The sequence below is a fragment of the Penicillium macrosclerotiorum genome, assembly GCF_028827735.1.
Source record: "Penicillium macrosclerotiorum strain IBT 26536 chromosome Unknown utg000003l_segment0_segment0, whole genome shotgun sequence".
Classification (NCBI taxonomy): Eukaryota; Fungi; Ascomycota; class Eurotiomycetes; order Eurotiales; family Aspergillaceae; genus Penicillium; species Penicillium macrosclerotiorum.
This window is the reverse complement of record NW_026643083.1, coordinates 6,215,993-6,233,549: the sequence shown is the minus strand read 5'-3', so window position 1 is coordinate 6,233,549 and position 17,557 is coordinate 6,215,993. Positions and strand designations below refer to the sequence as shown.

The following is a 17,557-nucleotide window of genomic DNA, read 5'->3' as shown; positions in this document are numbered from 1 at the left end:
AAATCTTCCCTCAAAGCGAAAATGGAAAATTGTGAAAGAAAAATTTTGTTGATAGGTTCAATTCAAAAGTCGTTTGGCTTGATGCCATATGATACATAAAAAACGTTGATAAAAAGAAAATCATGTGCTTCCAGATCTGTAGTCTTCTCGTGAAAAAAACAATCCCAACCAGCCACATCACCACGCTGTAGTCAGTCAAATCTAGTCGTCAATCAAAATGGTGCCATCGTCATCCAGAACAATTGGCTCAGTATCGTCGCCTTTGCCATTAATCGATGATTCTCCAACAACCTTCTTAGAGATGTGGCCATTCGTTAACGGTTCATCCTCGCCCTCACGCTTACGTTTCCCGGTGACTGCCGTTCCATTGGCTGCTGTTGTTTCCTCTGAGCTTGTCGCTTCGGGCTTCTTCGACTTTCGCGGAATATCGAGAACCTGTTGGAGCGAGACCACAGCTGATTCTTCAGAGGAAGGTTCGGTTCTGTTGGATGAGATCAGTACCAGGATCCATGTCGAAGTAGTGCCACAGTGTTACAACTTACTGTTCCATGACCACAAGCTCCAGGTTGACACGGGGAGCCTTACCCACATCGTCGTCATCGATGATTGTGAGAAAAGTCTCGTGGCCAATATTGAGGTCGGAAAGTTTCTTAGGGAGCTCGTCTTCCATGTCGGGATCGAAGATCAAATGCGTGCCCCTTATGATAGACAGTTCTTCGCCATAACCCAACTCAGATCGAAGCACACCTTCGACAACATCCTGGAGAGTTGCGCGTTGCAGGTCGACTGTAATCCGAGCGAACACAGGTGAGCATACCGGGCAGTCTGGTTTGGGTGGATCTAGAGAGTCAGAGTTGATTGCACGGGCTCCCGATCTTTCGAGGAAAACCTGTGAATGCCATCCATACTTAGCTTCCAGGAACTAGATGTGAGCAAGCAACAGGAGTCCTTACCATTTTCGCATTCGCGAGGTCATTTTGGAGCACTTTGAATGCCTGGAGAACACATAGGCCTGCTGTCATAGCATTTGTCGTCGCAATAGCTGGGATAATGTTTCCAGCCATCTCTACAGATTGCGATTGTTTAGTTTCTGTATGTATTCATGGACATGCTCTGACTCACGTTTTGTGTCGAATTTTGACTTAGGATTCAAGTGGAATGCAGTGGCTCGTAGGTTAGCTGTCGCAGTGACAAAATCCAAGGTGTCAACATCATCCTTGTCAAAGGTCAATACTGGCTCGGGGTCTTCTGGGGACTTCTTGTCTTTAAGTTCCTTGAGGCGCGCACTCAGGCGCTTCAGACTAACTACCAGTTAGATGCGCAGAATTCAAAAGAGAGAAAAGTCACCAACCTGTCCTTGAATACCACAAAGTCCTCCTCTATCGTCCACTCTCTTTGGTCTTGGATGGAAACCAAAGGTTCGAGGGCCTTTGATGCCTCAGAAAGTGTATCATAATCTAAGATATCTGGCGCTTTACGTTCCTTCCACATATCTTCTGCTTCGCGCAACCTCTCGATATCCGTTTTAAAGACTTTCTCAAAAACTTTTCTGGAAAATTCGTCCGACCCCATCGATTCTCGGATCTCCTTCAGAGCCTCTGCCTCTTTTCGAAGTTCAGCAATTTCTTCCGCTACTCGGATGTCAGCATGATATTTCGCTGTGAATCTTGGGCTGTGTTGTAACAGGGGTGAGCTGACCATTCTCCGCAGTTTCAGTATTATCAAGTATGTCGGACTCCTCTCCCTTGCCAAAAAGCTCCCTGAGGTTTCGTTAGTAAGAGTGGGGAGCGGGTAATTGTTGGGGTTCATACGGGATCAAGTAGCTTTTGGCCCATACAATGCAGTGGATGGGCTGGGAGGGGTTGCTGCGAATGGTGCAAATGGGAAACGACTTCGGTGTCTCCTTTTCGTTGCAGTCATAACACTCGGTTGTTCCCTGAAATCTTTGAATCAGCTTGCCGTTATCTGAAAGGCCGGCCCTCTGCGCGTCTGGGTGGCTCACCTTTTCAATAACCTGTACTTGGCCATTGAATCCAGTTGTTCCACTCTCCACCAATGGCACACTAGCCGCGAGGCACATGCGGTTCACATGGCGACGAGCTGCTAGATTGTCTAGGGCATTGAAGACGATGTTGAAACTCTTGAACCAATCGACATTGAATCGGCTTTCCGTGATGTCTGCGTGGTGGGCTTCAAGCCTCACGCTGGGTTGAAATCTATGCGCAACTTCTTTCGCTACCTATCAGTTGTCAGCGTCATATCTAAATACCCGACAGACTTCGTTCCTGGTTTTCAACGGGGACGGCGCAAAGAGCGCAACGGTAGGCGGGCAAGGGAGGAGACGATGGAGCTCTGCCGGGGGGTTCTGAAGGCGTACCAAAGCTTTCGGCTTCTTGATATGTTCATGTCGGAAGAGAAACTGGCGATTTAGATTGCTCAGGTCGATAGTATCAAGATCAACGATATGGATTTCGCCGAAGCCGGTGAGGACGAGGTTCTTGAGGAGCTCACAGCCGATACCACCAGCGCCAACAAGAAGAACGCGCGACTAGTCAGGGGCGAAGAGAGGATGTCAGCATACAATCGCATTCAATAGAGTTATTTCCAAGAGTATCATTGCCAAAACTGTCATATCCATACCTCCTTGATGCTGTTGGTCAGGTCAACTCCGAGGGAGCGCTTGATAGAACTGGCTCGCATGGTGGGTGGGCGCAAAGATATGATGATCGCAATGGGGTTCTGAGAGTTCCGTAGATCTATGAAATCATTTCTCAGAGGGATCAAAGAAAATAAGGAGTGGTGGTGGGAAGAGGGGTGTAAAGTAGGGCGGCGCGTAAGACCCGGAAGCAGAGGCCGAGGCGAAGTCCAAGTGAGGTCCGGACGGTCGATGACGGCAGAGCGGCAGAGCGGGAGCCGCGCGATCGACAGTGCAGCCTTTTGGATCGGTCTTCGTGCTGACTTTCACCTCTTCTTTTGGCGCTGAACCTATATATCTTGATTGATTACCTCCATTGCCCGTCACCCATCCTAACATACTGTATTTGTCTAGTGTGACAAGCTTTCTTCTAGCGGAAAGTGCTTACATATTCTGTATGCTACTGGATCTCATGCTTTTTACGGCAAGGTACATGCACCCTGCATCACACCTTTTTGTACGTTTGCTAATGCTATCTGGGAGCGACAAATGAAGCCTATTTTTTTGAGGGGTCCTTGCCCTCTTCTGGATGTAGATAGCTCACATTATAAGTTTGGTTTTGGCTCGCATTGGCTTCTGCTTGGGTTTCTTGTTAGATACGAGCAGCCGTGGAGAAATATAGTTAGAAACCACATGATGATTGATGCAGTATGATCCCAGCAACCACTGCTCTACCAATGCCCACGGAATAGCATAGATGGCAATTAGATCCACCATATCCTCATCATGCCTCGAGAACTCATATCCTCCACCCGACGGACCCCAAGGTCTTCGCAATCACCAATCGATTTTCATTGGGACTTAAATCGGCGGCTTGCCCCTGCTTACATAACCATGGTCTCTGGATCCAAAGCCACTGAAAATTCCCCGTGGCGAGAAAGAAAACCCCATCGGTGAGACATTGTGCATGCTAAGAGAGTCGGGATTGTATAGATACGAGCCCCGAGACCCCAACAAGCTTCACATCTATTCGCATCGAAGTGGGTGGGAGCAACCCTGACAGGCTTGGTCCTGCATCTCGTCCCTGTCGCACACCCCTAAGGCTGGTCCGGCGGAACTTGCGATATAGGGGAAACATCCACTGCAAGGCATTGTTTTCTTCATTTCTCACTTCTGAGCATTCGAGTATTCCCAGATAGTGACTATGCCATCACTGGAGCCGATTCCTCCGCGAAGGCACGAGACGGTAGAGGCAGGTTCGGACGATGAAGCGGACCCGGAGCTGCTGGAACTGCTTCGGCAGCACCTTGGTCTAGGTGGAAAGGCTGGCAAAGATCTTCCCCCAGAAACAAGAGTCCTGGAGGGGGCACAATATATTTTCGACAATGCCATTGATGTGGCTCTTGATTCAGGGGCGACGAAGGAAGCGGCCGAAACTATTTGGCGTCTGATGCAGAAGAAGGCTTACTCCACGCAGACCTGGTCGGAGCATGAGCTGCATCCGAAGACAAAGGATGAGAGTACAGTAGATTTCATTTTTACCATGGATCTCCTGAATTTCAGCTTCTGGTCGGAGGAGAAAGACCCGTCCAAGCGCTTCTGTATCGAGTATCGTGGAAAGAGATGGACGGGATACTGGAGCCTGGTAGCCGCGCTGCAAAGGGCCCTTGACGAAGGTCTGTTTGGATTATATACCAGCCCAATTCTTCCCCATTTCTCAGATGACGTGTTAGATGAGGACTGACCTTGGGTCTGCACAGATATCCCAATCACAACCCCTGACTTCTGGGTAAATGAGGAGGCATGCACCGAGGAAGTGCTCAGGCATGTATTTCGCTCTGCAACTGAAGAGGAAATTCCTTTATTCCAAGAGCGAGTGCAATGCTTGCGTGAGGCCGGTGATATTCTTTGCCATGTAATTCCCACCGAACAGGTCTCTGCACGACTTCCTGATGCTAATGATCTGCTAGGAATTCGGTGGCAGCTTTGTAAACTGCATCGACAGTGCCAATTTCTCGGCTGCTGGCCTTGTGAATCTGCTCACAGAGAACTTCGACTGTTTCCGAGATGAAAGAGTCTTCAACAGCAAGCGAGTACGTTTGCACAAGCGGGCCCAGATCCTGGTAGCGGACCTATGGGCCTGCTTTAACGGAGAAGATTTTGGCGAGTTCAACGATATCGATAAAATCACCATGTTTGCAGGTGAGAATTAACCAGAATATCGGATGCCATCCAAGACGCTTCTTGGGAACCTCTATCTAACAATTTGCTTCTAGACTATCGTATTCCTCAGATGCTTCATCAACTTGGCTGTCTCCGCTATTCACCGCCCCTGGAATCCCACATCCGGGATTTGAAAATCATAACACCCGGCTCTAGCTGGGAAGTTGAACTTCGTGGAGCAAGCATTTGGTGTGTCGAGCTGATCAGACGTGAAATTGAGAGACGACACCCAGAAGTCAAAACGGCGGGTAAGAAGGGTGTTTCGAAGCCTGACAGCAAGGAGCTATCGCATAAGACTCACGGAATAAACGCAATCCTCATTGATTTCTTCTTGTATGATACTATGAAGAATTTGGAGCAAGAGAAGAACGAGAGCATTCCGCATCATCGCACTCGCAGCATTTGGTATTGAGGTGCACTTGGTCATTTTATGGCGTCGGCGAGGGCTTTGGCAGGACGAACAAGTTTTTGATAGGCACGCATTTTCATCAGCAAAATATGGCCCCGGAAGCCCGGCATGGGAGGCTAAAAGGGATGGTTTTCTACTGGACATGAAGGATAGACATTATGCTGGTTGATAGACACTTTATTTATAGACCATTTTTGTTGGCAACAGTTGACGTGCTTCCAATTCGGCATATGCTATGATTGAATTGTATTCATATTTCAAAAGGGTATCAATTCTATTCCTAACATCTTTCACATCTATTGTGAGAACGCTCTTTGGTCGCCGATTCATGCAGTGACACGACCTGCTCTGTTCTGGCCACCCTCCATACGGGCCAAGATGTCCGCCTTCCATTCCAGAAAATCTTCTCGCCGGTCTTCGCTCAGCCAGTCTACTCGGTCTTGCATCATGGTACCAAGACCAGGCAGCAGGCCGCCATGAATAGGCCGACTAGCTTGCCCAGAGCGAGATCCAGTTCCACTGGCGCTATCATTGCGCTTCGGTAACTTCACGCCACGGAAAGCCGCATCCTCCTCGTCAAGATCACGATATGAGTTCCCCTCTTCATCTTCACCGTGTAGTTCACCAGCAAGCGGGATATTCTCGAACCACTCTTGCGTGGCTGCCCAGTTCTGTTCCATAATCAGAGCAATCCACTGGTCGACATCATCACGATGGTGCCGATCGTTGGGAAGGCCAAGACTGGTCAATGCTGTTTGCCGCATCTCTGTGAATGTCTTCTTATCCATTTTCTGAGTTTCGGTATTCGACTCTTCCCCGTCTGCTGAAGGCGCCGGGCTTCGTCGACGGGCCAGAACAAGGAAATAAACGGCAACCACCATCGCATACACAAGGTCCTTGAAATCAGCCTCATTGGCCTGAATGGAGACGATTGGATCTAAGAAATCCAAGGTTTCTTCATCCATGCCTTCTTCATCATTCGACATGCTCGCCGTCAAATATAGGATCGACGAGACACCGGCAAAAATATGAGGAGGTAAGGTCCGTGAAATTGGAGGCCGGGACCAGGTGTTGGTGCGTGGAGCAGGTGTCGAAAGCGTTTTACACACTGTTCGGATTGCTGTCATGACCCATGCAGGGGCATCGGGGATGATGGTTGCGTTAGCAAGGCCATTGGATTGGCCAGCTGTAGTTTTTCGAGCCGATTTAGACGGCGAATCAAACTTATTCGTGATACTGACACTCCGCTTCAAGGGCGTAGACTTCGATGGTGTATTCTGAATAACCCGGGGGGTAGGCGCCGCCCGAGAAGGAGTATTTCCAACGCCAGATGCTTTGGTCGGCGTTGTCTGGAATGTACCAGTTCGGGATGGTGTGCCAGATACTGAGTCACTAGATGATCGTTTGATGCCTGCTGAGCTAGCTAAGAGAGACTTGTCGAGGTAGGCATAGAGCTTCTTGTATACGCGCGGAGGACATGGAGGATGACCAAGTAATGGAGGCAGCTGGAGGGCTCGACTTAGCCTGTTCAGATCGCCGGATATAATTAGAACGAGGACCGAAGAAAGTTATTAGGCAAAACACAGGTTAAAAACTGGTGACGTACCTCTTGCAGGCGATTTCTGCACAGGCATATGGGCGAGCGATCTCCTCCTCGGGCTTCAAGCTGGCTGAGAAGCTTCGAGACTGTGCAACCAGACTCAAAGCCAAGCTGAGAAGCTCTTGCGGTAGGTCATTGGCGTGAGTAGGAACTAGAATACCCAAAGCTTGCTCGACTGGTCGGTTGTTCATGGCTGGCTAGTGGTGCGCCTCGAGGCTAAGTTGGCAAGCTGGGACAAAGGGATGTATTGCGCTTGGATCTAGAGATCGGAGAACCCCGCAGTTACCGCACGAGAAAAAACTTGAAATTTAACGCCGAGGAACACGATATCCGCGAGACAGCAGAGCTCCTTGTCCCGGAATTCAGGTTGTGCAAGGGCCGTAAACAATTCGGGGACACCATTCCAGGGCGCCACCCGGCACAAGAAATGACTAAGCGGGATATCGAGGTTGCCCGCATCAGTCAACTTCCCTTTCTTCTAACCATTGCTTTCTCATTACCCCCGAATTAAATTGAGTCTACGAAAGATGTCCGTCACGGTAAGTCTGGGCTAATTAACCGAGGATATCTCATCTCTGCAATATGCTAACTACTTTGTGTGTGCAGCTCCATACGACTCAAGGCGACCTGAAGGTTGAGCTATTTTGTGAAGCAGTTCCCCAGACTGCTGAGAACTTCCTGGCACTTTGCGCATGCGGCGCATACAATGAAACACCATTTCACCGTCTCATTCCCGGATTCATGATTCAAGGCGGTGATATCTCTCTGGGCCCAGCTGCGAAGTCCTTGGACTCTACAAAACCGATGCTCTCGCATGAAATACCGAAAGGCGGCACGTCTATTTATTATCCCTCTGCAATGAACCAAGAGATCCATATCCCGGCTCTCCGACATAACGCGCGTGGTATTCTTTCAATGGCATCACGCCCAGTCAAGGACAGGACTGCTCCGGGCTCGCAGAATGCAACTGGAGATACAATCAACGGAAGTCAATTCTTCATTACTTTTGCCCCAGCGCCGCACCTAGACGGTGCAAGTACTGTGTTCGGCAAGGTCTTGAATTTGACCGCTCAGGATGAAGGTGGCGATGTTCTTGCGAAATTGGAGAAAGCCAACATCAAGGTTGACAAGAAGGGCAAGGTTTCTCAGCCCAAAGAGGGTGATGCATTCGAACCACTTCGCATCGACCGTGTCACGATCCATGCAAACCCGTTCGCGAAGTGAATTCCTGGACACTACCTTTCGCCATGACTTCGGCTATGTGGTCTCACATATTCTCCACGACCAAGCCGAACAGCCACAAACATTATCTAGACACCACTTTCTCAGAGTTCGAAACTTTGTTTTCAAAACTTTGCTAAAGTAGATCATCCGAAAGCACAGCTGAGTCACTGATAGGGTAGCCAAGTGGGCCTGTCTTTGACCAGAAAATGTCTTCGCCAGCATCATGCTATTTGACCACAGCTATCACTCCACTGTTCTGCACCTTGTGACGATCTCGAACGAGGGGCGGAGAGCGAATAATTGCAATGACACTCTCGAGGATAGAAATCTTCATATCCCAATTGAGAGTTCTAGCTTATATATGGCGAGGAATACATAGCGGACTTGGTCAATACGCCTTTTCATGACTTCTACAAGGACAATTGAGAAACATGGAGACCAGAAATGTAGTTCACAGTTCCATAGAGAACATTCTTAGGCAACTACAAAATGAAAGTTTTGCAAAGAAATCATCAAAGTTTCAGAATACCAGGCATCCTGTAATAATCCGGGAATGTTACATGACAAGCACTCGTAGCCACGCTCGGACAGAAAACAAGAAACCTCTCCAGCACATATCAAAGCGGCTGGAGGCGGAGGAAGCTCATAAAAAACTCTCACTGTTGCCCCCGACGAGGCTCATAACGAATAAATAAGGCATTAGAGCTTGATCTGTCTGTCGGTAGAACCACGGGAGGGAAACCTTGGAATAGTAGTTAGCCGTAGCTCGATATAGAGTTCTCTGAAGGGGCACTTATAAAAGAAAAAAAAGGCCGCTATCTCCACCAAAGTAGAGAAAGCGGCTGTCCACTGTAGCAATCTTGTCATATCATTCCGCTCCCACCGTCTCAAAATCCCACAAAAGGTCCAGATCCCAGTGATCCATTACCAATTCATTGACAGAAAGGAGTGTGCAGTTATTTCCTCTTCGAGCTCTCTCGGATCCACCCAGACTGACCAGGACCATGAGGCCCAGCAGAAAGTACATAGCAACAGAACGTGACATAGACAAGCCAAAGCTTTGATCCTCACTCGAGAGAGGTCCCACATCGACTTCTTGCGACAAGCCATGGACTGAAACCGGCAGAAACACACGATCAAAGTTGTTTGGATGATAAAACCTGCGAAGAAAGGACACGAAGGAATGAAACACCACAACACCCAGCCTGAACAGGTATGATCAATTGAGTAAGGTTGGACAAGCCCTCGAGCGAGACAAATGGGGGTTGAGGAATGCTAAGTGACGAAATGCAGTCAGTGAACGCTATTCGAATTATTCGACCTCTCGGCACGAGGAAGAAAGAAAAAATCGAGATCGGGCAATGACGGATTAAACCAATCAAACCGAGCCTGAAAGCTTTCATCTCCTCAGGATGGTCTACCCGCCAGATACTGCATAGCAGCTCGTCAGGAACGTGGAGCCAGTCTCTTGTGTGTAGTACAGTGTGCTCTCTGGGACAAGTTTTTGTTTCCTCTCCACATCAAACCGAGCGTGTGATAGGATGGCATGAAAAAAGCGAACAAACAACGTCCTGAAAAAATCGCTTTCATCTCCCCGAGGGAAGGAGCAATGGACAGAAAAAGTCACTGTAAGGTAGTCGGCGCCCATCGATCAATTCGCAAGCTGTATCGCAAAGAGATGGTTGACACAGGCGGCCCGGATCTTCCGAAGGAAGTCAAGTCGGTGGATGATACCGTGACTCGAGATGCCTAGCTGGCTCAAAGCCATTGAACAAGAAAAAGGGACGAGAGGTGAAAGACAGGGGCCGGATATCCAGGTATCCCCATCGTAGGAGTACGTTCGGGACGGCAGACAGTATTCTGCTGACAGAATTCAAGAACAAACACAGCCGATCCAGATCAAAAACACCGTACTGGAATGGGAAGAAACATTGCCGGCCGGAACATGACAACAGACCAGAGACTTTGATTAGCATCAAAAAGTCATGCCAACAGAACAATACAGTAGAACCTCGCGACAGCTTTATCCATGAAAACTACCTGGACAGCTTCGGAGCGATAAAATTGATTCCCACGAGAGGATTCTTCTGATTGACGATGACATGGCTGTGTGTAATGGAATCTGTTGTGTTCTAGGCGCCGAATCTCTGAGCCAAACCAGGTGGTGCCCTAGGTTTTTCAATGCTGGAACATCGCATCAGATCTCGGCCTGTCGCACTGTCTGTTTGATGCCTCCCAGAGACAGCCTCAATACCGAGGTGCCTGACGTGCTCCACCCGCCATTTCTCTCGAGAATCCCTGTTGTTGAAAGCACAGGACAATCATCCGCTTGTGACCAGCATGCAACGTCCAGCATAGGTAAACCGACGCGTGGCCACTGTCGGCTCTGCATAGTAAACCGTTTTGTGTGCCTGGAGAGGCTCTGGACAAGTCGAGCAACTTTCGCCTCCTCGGTCCACCATAGACCGATTCAACTATTCATAAGGCTCGGCATGCATATCCCGTGAAACTGATGTCGTAACGTATCCGACTGGGTAGGGTTTAGGGTTAGGTCCCAGCTATCAAGCAGCTGGGTCCAGGAGAGGAAAGCTGTACACTGGGTGCCTCAATAGGCAAGAAACTTGGTGGCTCCACACTCAGGATAAGACGCGATGCAAGTCTCTTCACGCGTAGAAACAATACTTCGGGCGAATGGCGGCTTTCTGAAAAGACCCGATTCCCGAAGACCAGTTTAACAGCCATGGCCATCACGAATTTGTGTTTCCTGGACGTGTTGAAGGGAGTTGAATAAGACGAACGCAGCTGAGGAAAGGAAGAGGCATTCCCGTCGATTGTGTTGTTTGGCATCAACAGTCTGCCAGCGTGACGCAAAATCACGTGACAAACGCGTATTACCTAACAATCAATTTAACTGCATCTCGTAAGCAGATGGGCGCCAAGACCAAGCCCACCTCTTCGCCTCCAGACGGAATGAGAGCTATTTGGAAATTTTGAAGCTCAATAGGCTCTTGATCATGGACTAAGCGGCAATAAAAATTTCCTGTTCCTCATGATGGGAGATCTGAAAGGAATCCGCGATGCGTTTAGCGCTGCCAACAGCTTCTTAAATCCTGTGCTTAATCGAGGCATGCAGATCCCATATATTCCGTTATATAAAATCTAAAACTAACTGAATTTAGAGGAAATCCAGAAGTTGCAAGGGCAGTCGTTGCTGGAGATCTTGAATTATCAAGTTGATCCCTCGATTGTGTCAGATGATGCTCGAAGAGTGGCGGTCATCAAGAAGGCATTGGATATCTTGAGCCATATCCATGTCGCCTTTGTCGCCCCAGTAGAGGACCCTGATACGGTGCAGCAACTGCAACAGGAAAATGAAGAGCCATCACTCGAGGATGCAAAGCGACGCAGAATGCTACACGCAATATTAGATTTGATCTCTCTCGAAGGAATTTATCCGTCGCTGTCGTCGGGAGTTGGCATTCCACTGCAGCAAAGAGTCATTTCGGTGCTACCGGCTGGTGTGATCGCTAAACAGACTCAAGTCACCCATAGCTCTGTGCCCCATAATGAAGCTCTCCTAGAATGTATCATGAGAGTTCTACTGAACATCACGCTGGATGATAGGCCAAGTATACAGCCTGTTATCCGGGGCCGCATATTGAGCGACCTTATTAGCGGTGCAGCCGACCTTGCCTTCAACCCACACCTTCACTACTCTGATGATCGGATAATTTACCAAAAAGAGTTTTCTAGACTTATTGATGAGTATGTCTTCAAGCCAAGTGGTGTTTGACATTGCGCTGATAATGACAGGACGCCGAGTGCGGTTCTTTTACCCACACTATCGAGTTTTCTACAGGCAGATACAGTTGCATGGTTCAAGTCCAGTGTGTCTAGTCATTTATCCCATGTTCCACTTCGTCCTGGTGGTGTCTTGCAGACAATCATGTTCATTGTATCCCAATTTGCACCATCACTCGGACAAGAAGCCCGGAATGAGCCATCAAATGGACCTCATTTTACCGTGCAGGCCATTATGCAAATATCGAAGCTTCTTTCATCAGTTCCGCAGGGTATTGATCCGGAGTCCTATTTTACAAACACCGGCGCTCAACTACTGGAGTTACTTGATGGAGACGACCCAGACTTGAAGAAAACTTCATCCTATGTGATTGGAAATGGTATTCTGGGAAAGCGCTCATACGGAGCCCCGGGTACCATTGGTCACTCGATATTTGTTGAACCGGCCTTCGGGGTTCTAACCGCTGAGCTCAACGATTCGACCTGGAAATGGATGACGCTTCACTCTGAAAACCAGGGACACATGCCGATCAAAAGCGAGAATCCTTTGTCCCCGAATACAATTGTCAATAGTGATATTGTGGGTCTCGCACTGGACAGGCTGCGCAGCCTGGCTTTGCAGCATCCCAACCCAGGACTTGTAAAGCGTGTCGTCTATCCCGTCTTGCTTCCCCTGTGGGGTCTGGCTTGTTATTCCCAAGAGCATCAACTGGCAAAATTTCATGACAAAGCCATGGAGCTGCTTCTGACATACTTCAGTATCTCTGTTGGAATTCAACCTCTCAAGAAGCTGGTCGACAACTTACTTTGGGATGGTGGATTTTCCTGGACATACGGTACAGATCCTCAGCGAGAAATAGTACTGCAAAAGCGAAAGAACCAAAGCAGCAACCAGTCGAATCTAATTGGACTGATCGATTCCCTGCAAGGCCGAACAGACCTTTTTGTCAAACTTCTGGGTTCTGACCCGAGCGCAGAGGAGCGTACGGGTGATATCTTCCTCTATGTGAGCCAGTCTTGGCTTGTGCATTCCCAGGAATCAGATCAAGCTGGCAAACAAAAGAAAACACAGAAACTTGGCGAAAGCGAGGATATCATGCAAAAACTGGTCTCTGCCAAAGTTGCTGAGAAGCTACTCAATACCTTCAAAGATACTTTGTCACGACGCCCATTGCGAGTGCTAGAACTCATCAAACAATTGATCGACGGAGAGCTGCATGCTCGTAGCAGAAAGGAAACAGAAAAACAGGAGCAGAAGAGGGGCAAAGTCTCCCTGACCTCCCTGGCAAACATTGTACCAGAGGAGGAGGTGGACTCGGTGGATACGGACCACGGAGACGCACAGGAGTCCCTGTCGACGGCGTTTAGTCTGTTGTCCACTGTTATTGCATCCCCTGAATTTGCGCTCTCTCCCGAGACCAAGTCACTCTTAGAATCCATCAAACATGACCTTGATCAACTCATTCCCCTCCTGCCTAATGAATTATCGAAACCAGCAACTACATCGTCCATGCTGATGGAAATTCAGCTAGTATCGCCGGAGCACGATGATCTAAAACCACCTCCACCACACGTCGCAGACATCGAAAAACATCGTCAAGCATTAACAAATCTCAACTCGGAGCTTCCCCCGTTCAAGCTGAGGGGTTCTCAATGCTATCCAAGCTGATTCTGGATGCGTCGCCTGTGCTGGATATCCCTTCCACTCTGACGCTGCTTCTTTCCATCGTTATGGATGTATCAGAGTCCACAGCCAATGAGGAGTTCATCTATCTCAACGCAATCAAACTCATTGGAACTCTTGCGTCGCGCCATCCACGAACCGTGGTCAAGACACTTGTCGACAATTATGCCGACAAAAGTGAACAAAGGACGCTAGATCAACGTCTTAAGATCGGAGAGTCATTGCTACGCACAGTTCAAGACCTAGGTGAAGCATTGACTGGCGAGACTGCCGGGATTTTAGGAGAAGGCATGGTCTCAGTCGCTGGGCGACGCGGGCACAAACCCCAGACTCAACAAACCCGCAAGCATGACGAGGAGAAGGAGCGGCGGAGAAAAGAGCGCGAACAACGGAAGCAAAGAGAGCCCAAGATGCCAGCAGGATGGTCTATCCCAGATATTCCATCCATCAAACAACCCGAAAACATCGAAGATGAAGTCGGAGGAGATGACGACTCGGAAGACGAGTCCCCGGAACAAAAGGCGTACGCTGCCAATATTATTGCCGCCTGGGCAGCTGGTGCCTCGACTGACGAGGTGCCCGATGACCTTCGCGTTCGCACGTCAGCACTCTCCATTCTAGCTTCAGCAGTTCAAACGAATATCATCGGCCTCGGCCCTACTATCGTTTCATCGGCAGTAGATTTAGCGCTGTCAACACTGACACTTGAGCCCTCCCCGGAAAGTGCAATTCTTCGCCGCGCAAGCGTCGTTCTGATTCTAGATATCCTCAAGGCACTCGACAGCACCAGGGAGCAGCGCAACGGAAAGGATGTTGGATTTGGCTTCTCGCTCACAGATGACGGCTCGGGCTCGATTCAAAACCCGCAGAATCCAAGCACGCGCGGTCCGTCCACTATTGGGCATATTCCATCCATGGTGCGTACCCTGGGATTCGTCGAGAGTATTGAGACAGACAGTATTGTGCGGGGGCACCTACGTGCTCTGATCGAGAGCCTTGAGGCTTGGATGGAGAAATCCTTAATGTGGGGAATTGGTGCCCATGGAGATGAAAGTCAGCCGCGATTGGAACTTGGTGATCGAATCGCCGGGCTGGATGTTGACCCTATGGCTCAGCCGAGTGCTGAGAGGAGACCGCGGATTGAGGAGATAGAGTAGCACCTTGTACTTAAATTCAAGTTGCGAGGTTGTGATTTGGAAGTACATTAGAAGGAGTCAAATGTATATGAATGTTCTTAAAGGCCGGGTATCAGTACAAGTTGGTCTGGAAATAGAAGACAAACAAGTTCCGCAAGTTTTGTGAATATGTCAAAATGGCCACCCATCTTCTGGTTAGCAAGAACAACAAAGTTGAAATTTACACATTTCGCTTAATGCCTTGCGTCCATCCATCAAGTGAGAGTCAGTCCAAAATATCCGCACAAACGCAACGAAAACACAGAGATAGGAAGAAAAATAATAATCAAGAATAAGACATTGGAGATAATTAGCACTCCTAGTAACAATGAAGCTGAACCATGAACTCCAGACGTCAGCCCAGAGAAGATATGAAGAAGCAAAGAAAGAACTCTCATGAAAAACATAGTGACGAGCGTATCATGGACATGAACCCCATCTGAGTTGAGCGTTGTGGAGCACCTAATAACGGCGACCACCGCGACCACCGCGACCACTGCGACCACCGCGACCGCCACGACCACTACCGCGGCCGGCACCTCCACGACCGCCACGGGAGCTAAAGCCAGGGCCATCATGGCGAGGTCCAGCGGTCATCCGGGCCAAGCGCTCGGAATCAGGGATGTCGAATTTATTTTCGATTTGCAACAGCTCACAGAATTCACTAGTCTGGATGTTGCTGTACTCCTTGGGCTGGTCCGAGCTAGCGGGATCGACATTTGGGTCAAATTTAGGCGCACTGCACTGGAAGTTGTGGGGAATTTCCATCAAACCGCGCTGCACAATGTTCTCCTCCACCCATGCCTCCTCCTCGAGGATGCGAGCAAGGTACGAAGCCTCGCCTAGGTCAGGTGGGACCTCAGCCGCAGGGTCCCCGAGAACCAGATCACTGGCGAAGACACGAGTGATAGCAAGCCACTCTTTGTCATATGAGAGACGTAGGGGACCTTTGATTGTGGCGTCTCCCTGGGAACTTAAAGGCTTGATCATCATGGGCTGAACGTAATCATCACGATTGCAAGGCTTATCCAACGCCAGGAACTTCGTCAGCTTGTTGGTGATGGCTTCAGGGATGATCTTCTTGCGGCGGTTGTTACTGGGGGTAGAAGAGGTGCGAATGGAAGTAGGGCCGCGAGCAAAGCTAGCAGGTAGCTTGGTACGCAAGCTGTCTGGAAGAGCCTCTTCAATGAGCGGTTTCTCGGGAGTCTTGATATCATTAGCACCATCGAGAACCATGGCCTCCGTCTTTGCGGCCTTAGGTGGCTTGACAGGAGTCGTGGTGTTCGAAGGCGAGCCCTTGTCCGAATCACTGTCCGAGTCAAGGTTGATCTCGTCGTTGTTTGTAGCAGTCAGCACATCACCTCCTGTCGGTGAAGTCTCGGGAGCATTAGTAGTTGGAGGGTCTTTCATGTTATGGAGCATTTCCACGAAGGCCTTGTTCTCAGCTTTGAAATGTTTCTGCTCTGTCTGATGCGCGGCACCACTGGCAAAGTACTGCCATGCGGAAGTACGATCTTCCTGGGCCCCCTCAGCAAAGCGAATTTCGTTGGTGGTAAATTCAGGCGGGGGACTTCTGGAGGGATCGAGCGACAGGCCAGATCCACTTGGGATGCTCTCGGGATCTATTTCAACACTCCAAGTCGGGATTTGTTGGTTCAGGCCGTCGACCTTGCGGAGGGACACTCCATCGTGGGCCATGGCGGCCGCAAATTTGACATGCAGATGAGCGGAGAACCAGTACGGAGGACGCAGGCGATCCAAGACCTCGCGGGCCGCAACATTACCTAGTCGGCCGTGCTCAGAATCCTCGCGAAAGCCTCTCTTGCGCGCGAAGAGCTGGTTGAAGTTCCCCGAATACTCGATCCCCCGAGGCCAGTCGTGGGACAAACCGACGTCAATCTGAGTACGAATCTGCAGGAGCTTGCGGACATCGAGTTCGCGCAAGTGGTAGATGCTATGCAGGTCGTCATGGTTGTATGGAAGTCGTTCAAAGTGAGGCTTCCGATAGTCGTAGCCTTTCCAGATCCCGGACATTCCAGAGATGCGCAGATCTCCGAGGCGAATAACATTTGCTGCGCCGAGGTAGTAGATATTAGTCGCGACCCAACCACCATAGTACAGCTCAAAGAGGAAGTTGCTAGCTTCATGGTTCCCGCCGCAGAATATGGTCAAGTACGGGGCCACCCGTTGGCCCTCGTAGTAGTCTTTGAAGTCACCCATCTTCTTCCACTTGGCGGGGACAGAGATACAGGCGGCATCGTTGGCATTGCGCAGCGCCTGGAAATCAGTCAGCTCTATGTTGATTTCGACGGAACGAGGGTCCAGATGAAACCAACCTGGAAGTCTCCGCCGATGATGACACAATCGACGGTGTCCCAGCCCTGCTCGACCGCGACCTTATCGACCTGGTCGTAAATCAAGCCCAGGCTCCCATGGCCCTATAAGGTTGAGTCAGCAAGGAAAGTCTCATGCAGTCATGCGAGAGAGAGAAAAGTTAGACCAATGTGGAACAGGGACGATCACTTACGCAGCCCACCGTAACTACGCGAATGCCGTCGATTTCAGACATTGCGGTGGTGAAAGCAAAGTGAATTGATCACTTGGCGAGACTGATTCTGGCAATGCGGATTTGTGGCTCGAGGGGTTAGAAGCACACCGGATGGAAGGACTAGTTGAAGATTTGTGAATGTTCAAGGCCAGTCTCAAGGGATAGAAAGAAAGAAAAAGGAAACAGGCGACTCTTTCAAGTGAAACTTGTCGTGGGAGGTGGGAGAGACCTAGGCGCCTTGAAGTGAGGTGAGTTGAG

The 17,557-nt window shown here is 49.6% G+C and overlaps 6 protein-coding genes across 6 annotated transcripts; 3 read left to right on the top strand and 3 right to left on the bottom strand.

Moving 5' to 3' along the window:
- Positions 1-201: 201 nt before the first annotated feature.
- N7462_005144 (E1 ubiquitin-activating protein ubaB) lies at positions 202-2,700 on the bottom strand (the record flags this gene model as incomplete). Its single annotated transcript, XM_057076869.1, has 9 exons — positions 202-481; positions 543-889; positions 954-1,066; positions 1,123-1,301; positions 1,352-1,631; positions 1,699-1,760; positions 1,812-2,239; positions 2,279-2,548; positions 2,641-2,700. 9 exons carry the CDS (start codon positions 2,698-2,700, stop codon positions 202-204), a joined length of 2,019 nt encoding a protein of 672 aa, XP_056936374.1.
- A 1,139-nt stretch (positions 2,701-3,839) lies between these two features.
- N7462_005143 (queuosine 5'-phosphate N-glycosylase/hydrolase) lies at positions 3,840-5,270 on the top strand (the record flags this gene model as incomplete). Its single annotated transcript, XM_057076868.1, has 4 exons — positions 3,840-4,311; positions 4,396-4,550; positions 4,606-4,837; positions 4,912-5,270. 4 exons carry the CDS (start codon positions 3,840-3,842, stop codon positions 5,268-5,270), a joined length of 1,218 nt encoding a protein of 405 aa, XP_056936373.1.
- A 323-nt stretch (positions 5,271-5,593) lies between these two features.
- Positions 5,594-7,058, bottom strand: N7462_005142 (uncharacterized protein; the record flags this gene model as incomplete). The annotated part of the gene is made up of 2 exons (XM_057076867.1): positions 5,594-6,791; positions 6,874-7,058. The coding sequence occupies 2 exons, from the start codon at positions 7,056-7,058 to the stop codon at positions 5,594-5,596; spliced, it is 1,383 nt and encodes a 460-aa protein (XP_056936372.1).
- Positions 7,059-7,394: 336 nt separating this feature from the next.
- On the top strand, positions 7,395-8,091 carry cyp5 (uncharacterized protein; the record flags this gene model as incomplete). Its single annotated transcript, XM_057076866.1, has 2 exons — positions 7,395-7,406; positions 7,474-8,091. 2 exons carry the CDS (start codon positions 7,395-7,397, stop codon positions 8,089-8,091), a joined length of 630 nt encoding a protein of 209 aa, XP_056936371.1.
- Positions 8,092-11,143: 3,052 nt separating this feature from the next.
- On the top strand, positions 11,144-14,733 carry N7462_005140 (RTP1/Tango6 family protein; the record flags this gene model as incomplete). The annotated part of the gene is made up of 4 exons (XM_057076865.1): positions 11,144-11,203; positions 11,273-11,856; positions 11,905-13,487; positions 13,532-14,733. 4 exons carry the CDS (start codon positions 11,144-11,146, stop codon positions 14,731-14,733), a joined length of 3,429 nt encoding a protein of 1,142 aa, XP_056936370.1.
- Positions 14,734-15,213: 480 nt separating this feature from the next.
- N7462_005139 (RNA lariat debranching enzyme) lies at positions 15,214-17,320 on the bottom strand (the record flags this gene model as incomplete). The annotated part of the gene is made up of 3 exons (XM_057076864.1): positions 15,214-17,028; positions 17,088-17,189; positions 17,279-17,320. The coding sequence occupies 3 exons, from the start codon at positions 17,318-17,320 to the stop codon at positions 15,214-15,216; spliced, it is 1,959 nt and encodes a 652-aa protein (XP_056936369.1).
- Between the last annotated feature and the right edge of the window lie 237 nt (positions 17,321-17,557).